Genomic DNA, 6,760 nt, shown 5'->3' with positions numbered 1-6,760 from the left:
GTCCATTATAGGGATCAACTGCATTTCATTTTCCCCTTCACCAGTCAGTGGACGTGTGATCTATTTCCACTTTTTAGCTATTACAAATAATGCTGCTGTGAATGAATATCCATATGCAAGGTTTTGTCCAGGTGTCTGTGACCATTTCTCCTAGATATATGCCTAGGAGTGGAATGGCTGGGTCATATGGCAAATTTGATAATTTACTTATCTAGTCCCCTATTGATGGAAATTTGATCAAATGACTTCTTAAAAGATTTTATTTATTTGAGAGAGAGTGTTGAGTGCAAGCAAAGGGAGGAAGCGGCGGGGGTGGGGGGCAGACAAGCAGACTCCACACTGAGCTCAGGCTCATGGGGCTCCATCTCACAACCCCAAGACCATGACCTGAGCCGAAATCAAGAGTCGGACACTCAACCGATTGCGCCACCCAGGCACCCCTTAAATTACTTCTTAAAAGCCAAAAACCCTTATAAGTTTGGCAGGTGCTGGTCTTCTTGGTGAGGATTCAGGAGCAAGGCTGGGAACAATGGGTGCACAGATCCTGCCAAAGCTCCCTGCTTTTCTTTTCTCCCAGACTCTTATTCTTCTAGCACTTTCTGGTTAAATATGCTTAGATTGCAGTGTGGGCTGTGACTCAGGAGAGTGGGAAAAGGAAGCATCACTCTGCACAGCCTGGCCTACCGGCCCACTGCCCACTGATCCCTGAGGGGGAGCCCAGGCCCCTCAGCTGTGTCCGTGCCTGTGCCTTCCTGTCTGGGTTTCCTCATCCAGGAGACAGTCCAAGAGGAAGCCAGTGACTCCTGACCATGGAGTTTCCTGACCCTGTAACAACAGGCCTCTGCCACACCTGACCATCTCCCACTCCTACGACAGGTGCAGAACAGGGGAATTCAGGAACCATCCAGGCTATAAGCTCGTGAGCAGCCTCCTAGGGAGCCTCTCACCACTGCAGGCCTGGATGGGACCAGGGGCAGCTGGAGACTCCTTGGTACCAGCACGTTTTTTAAACCTTCTTTTGCTTTAGGCCTCCTCAACAAGCTTCAGCCAGGAGGTGCTTTGTATTCTGAGCCAACAGTAGACAGGTCGATTTCGATCCCCTGATTAAGGAGAGAAAAATCGTCCAAACTCTTCTCTGCTGTTTCTTTTTGGTACAGCCCCCAAAATTCTCTGGGTATCGTGTTACTCCCTGCTCTGCTCACAAACCTCGGGGCAGCCTCACGTCAGTAGGACTGTGATCACTTGCCGGGAAGACTTCTCATTCCATCTTCTCTGGCCACGGCAGCTGCTTAAACTTGCCTCCCTCAAGAGTGGAGGAAGAGACCGCCTCATGGAACGTGAGTACTCTTCTTCAATACAAGGACGAGCTGTTCTAGAATGACTGCTGTATTTCACATCAGTAAATTATAAGTGCAAAATGGCACAGAGGAAAAGGTGTCTCTTTCTGCAAGATGTGTTTGTCCATTAAGATATGACCAACCTATTTTTTTTAGAAAAAGAAAAGTGCAGAACAATGTGCTGCAATAATTAATATAGTGAATTTCTTTCCTGTGGATATGGACTATTTTAAAACTTATTTAATGTCTTGTAGTTCTCGGTTGGGCATATTTTATATATGTATTTGAGCATATCACATCATTCTATAACAACTCACAGAAAAGTTCAGAGTTCTCAGTGTGTTCTCTTGCTGTAATTGAGACTTCTGATTTTCTTATTGGGTTGACTTTTAAAAAGAAAGCAATGATGACAATTTTCCCCTTTCTATACTTTAAGTTCTCAAACCCTTCCACCAACAGTGGTATAAAATTCCTCGTTATTGTATCATTTGTTATGAGTGACCAATTTTATATAATTAAATCTGTTCATTTGGGCTTTGTCACATGTGGTTTGTAGATTTATTTTTAAAGCCTTCATCTAAAAGTAATAAGATCATTCACTTATTCTGACAATTAACTATAACAAAAGATACCAGCCTCTCTGAATCTTGCCATTAGCAAAATGAATTAGCAACAAACAAATATCAAATAGATGGCATTTGGGGAGCAGCTTTGGTCTACCCGGCAGGCTGTGGGATATATTCTATGACACATCCGAAAACATCTGTGCTCACGCAGGGCAAGAATTAGGGATTTGAGCCAGTAAAGTTCAATTGGAAAAATGTCTCACAGTTTTATGTACTACTTCTGTGCCTTTCATTTCATGGCCACTGGCTCTCCTAGGAGAAAAAACAGTTTTGAATTAAACAGCAATTAAGATTTTAATCTTCTGGTCTTGGAAGGGCACACAGTGTCATTCCCCAGGGGCACTTCACCAAGGAGGCCAGAAAAGTGCCCACTTGTACCCTTTCCTTTTTTAGATTAACTCCTTTTGGAAGGTAACTATACATGGTACAAAATGTACAAAAGGGAACCGGTGAAAAGTACATCTCATCCCTCAATTCTCTTCCCCAAGGGCAACCCCAGGTACCAATTTCTTGTGTATTCTCTCAGAGATACTTTATACATATATGAGCTTCAAGCAAATGCCATATCCTCCCTCCTTTTAGGCATATGATTGCATATTATATCATGGTTAGTCTTAGTTTTTCAAATACTAATATTTAGTATGCCCCCCAAAACCCCTTTTTATGTATATGTTGTTAGACTCCTGACCATTCAACAGAGAGAGCCCCCTTTAAGCAGTCCCACATTTCCCCCACATTTCCCACTGATATGAGGACCACACTGTCATTGGCTTGGCCAGGCAGCCCTCAGCCCAGGATGCTGGGTCTCATCTGGATCTCTCTGTTTCTCAGTGATCAAGTGGACTCCTCAGGGAGCCCCCAACCAGACCCAGGCCAGCACTGGCCTAGGCTACCTGCTGAGGGACCACATGGAAGGGAGGAGCGGCACCAACTCCACCAGGGCCCTGAAACTTCCAGATGGGACCAGCGCTGCCTGGTACATCCTCACCATCATTGGCATCTACGGAGTGATTTTCCTCTTCCGGTTAGCCAGCAACATCCTCAGAAAGAATGATAAATCCCTGGAAGATATTTACTACTCAAATTTGACCTCTGAACTCAAAATGAAAGGTCTCCAAAGCAAGGTGTCCAAATGCTCTGCGCTGACGATTAGCAACAGACCTGTCCTGCAGCCCAACCAGGTCAGCCTGGGGCCAACATTTAAAAACAGTGAGTGCCAAACTGAAATCCAAGGGATCCCTTGAAAGTTCAAGGCAAGCTGACCTCTACAGAAGAGGCCCAACCTTCATACAAGGGGAAGCAGCTTTGAGTTTACCTGGAACCTTGAGAGAAGAGTCAGATCCTTGAGCTGGGCTGGAAGAGGATCACTGGGGCACTTAGGCCAATGGGAGTGTGACTGAAGGCCAGCATCCCATCCTGTTTCCTTCTCAGGCTTTGTGGCACTTTGAGACAGGACAGCAGGGGCAGCAGCTTCCAGTCATACCCTTCACTGGAAAAGGTTATGTTCCAGGGAAGGACATGGAGCATTGAGTGTTCTCAGAGAATCTAGGAGATTCCTGAGGGGTATACACGAAAGTAGCCTCTTGTCATGGAAAGAAGACTGAATTTGGAGTCAAGCGCCCCGGATTAAAGTTCAACTTCCAGAGGATGACATCAACTTTGAGTGACTTGTGGCTCTCACCTGGAATGCATGGCAGGGGGATATATGGCTTCAAAGAGCTATTCATTCTAGAGGTTCTCACTTAGAGCCAAGGTTGTTAACAGCAGAAGTCAGTCAGAAGTTCTTCATTTTTATTGAAGGCATGGGGTCCATTGAAAAAAAGTATTAATTTTGGAGTCAGAGGAATCCAACTCTAGTCAAGGACACTTAGGTATCCTTGAACTCAACACCTCACCTCTCTGGACCTTAGTTTCCACACGGATAAAATGAGAATGATGATGTCTGGTCTGTCAAACTACAAACTAGATAAGAGCTAATAAGATCATGCATATGAAGATATTTTTCAAAGTAAAGTAAAAATGTAAAATATAAACCCTGTGCTCATAGTGGTGTGGTGGTTGATGCTATGGGGGTATTGGTGTTAGTGATGATGGTAGTGATGTCATTGGTAATAGCTGTTGTTGATGATGGTGTTGGTGGTAGTATTGATGGTGGGGTTGATGGTTGATGTTGATGATGGTCATGTTGTTGGTGGTTGATATTAAGGGTGATGGTGGTGGTAGTGGTGGTTGATATTGATGATAGTGGTGGTGGTTGATGGCTGATGTTTACTCAAATGTTTTATTTACTTATATATTTGTCTCTGCCTAAAAAGAAGTAAGACCTTGCCTAGATGAGTAATTAATTTAGAGAGATGGTGATTAGCTGAACTTCTGCAGGCTTTCAGCAGGCAAAGTGATAAATTATTTGTTGTACCAACTTCTATGAAGTTTATTCAGCTCCGTTTTTGGAGACATTCCTTGGATCACAAATGAAAAAAAGTGGGTTTTTTTCCCCCCGTCTCCAGATAGTGGTCTGCAACCAGCCCCACATTTCATAAAAGTCAGAATTAAACCTCAAGCTTTTGTTTTTAGAGGGTGAGGTCAACTTCCAAGTATTATTCTTTTTTTTTTCTTTTTTAAAAAAATATTTTCCACAGACATTAGAAATGTTGGCTTGTTTCTATAGTTAGGGCTAGGCATCATCCATATGTTTGAGATGCTTATAAGGCAGGATAAAAGAGAAGGAAATATAGACAAAAATGTAATCCACAGCAAATAGGAACATGGAATGTATTACAATGGGAGTGAAAGGTCAGAACTTAAGTGAATTTGAAGATTCAGTTGTCTCCTGCTAGCTGCTTCCCCAGCATGCATTTCCCTCTTCCTTAACCCAACCACCCCTAATTTGCATTTGGAGATCCATATGGCACTAAGGAAGCTGTAACTACTCCCAGTTCAAGGGCTGAAATAAGAGAGCCACGTCAATCTAATCGGCACAATCCATTTCCTGGCTTCGCTGATTGGGTCCAAGAAGGACTCATGACCTAAGTGAGCTGATCTTCAGAATGATTGGAAAGGTTTTAAAGGGAGATTCTGGGACATAAAAGTTCTGTCTTGTGCAGGATTGTGTTAAATGCGGATCTGAGCCTATAATTGCTGGAGCCCCTTTGCCAACGTTAGAAAAGCCAGTTTGAGGGCAAAATCCAGCCTGGAGAGGAGAACTGAGAATATCACAGAGATTAGAGTCCCAATCAAACTGTGTTTGAAGGGAAACCTGGGTGGTTCAGTGGCTGAGCTTCTGCCTTGAGCTCAGGTCATGATCTTAGGGTCCTGGGATCAAATCCCACATCAGGTTCCCCATAGGGAACCTGCTTCTCCCTCTGCCTCTGTCTCTGGGTCTCTCATGATTAAATAAAATCTTTAAAAAAACAAAACAAAACAAAACTGTGCCTGAAGCCTTAATTTGCTACAGGACTGTTTCGTTTGTGAGCCAATAAATCTCCTTTATTAAACTTTCTGACCCCCCTCAACCAAAAATATCCTGTGATACTGCTGGATAAATAATTTCCTGAAGGAAGTGAGCCTTGAAGTAGAATTTGAAAAGAGGAGCAATGTGATGTGGTAAATTAGGATCCTTTCCTTCATCAAGGTTTTTCTATTTCTAGGATTTTGGGGTTTCAGGGAAAAGATAGATTTGGTATGTTTCTAATGCCAGTTCAATGATCACTTGTATAATTTCACATTGCTTGGCCTCTCAAGGAGCATTCAATGAGATCCTGTTCCATTTAATCCCCAACCCTTGACTCTGTTAGTAAACCACCATGGAAATCCCAAGAAGGGCTTGCCATGTTAGACACGTGGTCAGGGACAGGCTTTTACAGTATTTCCTAAGGAACAAAGCCACCATCTTCCCATTGACACTCAGATGCAGTTAGTTACATGAGATCTAAGGATATTTTCCCAGGCCACCTGTTTCTTGATACAAATTCACCTGTTTTCTGGGGAGCTGGTCTAAGAGTTTGCATGGAAGATGTGTTCCTGGATGGAGACTACATTCTCCATTTTAAGCAAGACTGGTGAGACACAAGTACTATGAATATTTTATGCAAAATCCTTTAAATCTAAAATGCTCAGGCTCAGAATAATCCACCTCTATCTTGGCAAACCCCACGTAGCTGGACCAGTGGGAAAGGTACCAGCACCACAGTGTGGGTGTTCAGCAAGTGAGCTTTGCACATTCCACCAGCCCTGGTGGAAGCAGGAACAGAGAAAGCTGATTCTCAACATTTCAGACACTTTTTTTTTTTGTCCCTATAGTAAGTTACACCCAAGATTAGAGGATCAGGTCAATTAAAGGCCTACCTCTGCCATTGAGATTATTTAAAATCAATGCAGAATGGATCTGGTTAACAGTTTCCAGGAATGGCTTCTCTGGGGATTTGTGGTTGAAGGTACCATGATTTCTACCAAATCAAATCCAAGTTACCAGAGTTTTCCTGGGTGTTTGGAATACTTCTATTCTAAATGAAATTCTAATCAGCTCAGCTGCATTTTCATTTGTCTGGTGTGATGTATTATCAGAACATTTTATTTTATTTTGTTTATTTTCTTAAGGATTTTTATTTATTTATTCATGAAAGACACACAGAGGCAGAGACATAGGCAGAGGGAGAAGCAGGCTCCCTGTGGGATGTGGGACTCGATCCCAAGACCCCAGGATCACTACCTGAGCCAAAGATAGACGTTCAACCACTGAGCCACCCAGTGCCCCTATTTTGTTTATTTTTTAAAGATTGATTGATTGATTTGAGAGAG

At 43.1% G+C, this 6,760-nt stretch overlaps 1 protein-coding gene across 1 annotated transcript; it reads left to right on the top strand.

Annotated features, from left to right (window-relative positions):
- The first annotated feature begins 254 nt into the window (after window positions 1–254).
- SMIM34 (small integral membrane protein 34) lies at window positions 255–3,996 on the top strand. The gene is made up of 2 exons (XM_055313316.1): window positions 255–1,337; window positions 2,795–3,996. Exons 1-2 carry the CDS (start codon window positions 1,331–1,333, stop codon window positions 3,205–3,207), a joined length of 420 nt encoding a protein of 139 aa, XP_055169291.1. The 5' UTR covers window positions 255–1,330; the 3' UTR covers window positions 3,208–3,996.
- Window positions 3,997–6,760: the final 2,764 nt, after the last annotated feature.

The sequence above is a fragment of the Nyctereutes procyonoides genome, unplaced genomic scaffold (assembly GCF_905146905.1).
Source record: "Nyctereutes procyonoides isolate TBG_1078 unplaced genomic scaffold, NYPRO_anot_genome, whole genome shotgun sequence".
Lineage (NCBI taxonomy): Eukaryota > Metazoa > Chordata > Mammalia > Carnivora > Canidae > Nyctereutes > Nyctereutes procyonoides.
The sequence above is the reverse complement of the archived record's forward strand: the minus strand, read 5'-3'. Positions and strand labels throughout refer to the sequence as shown.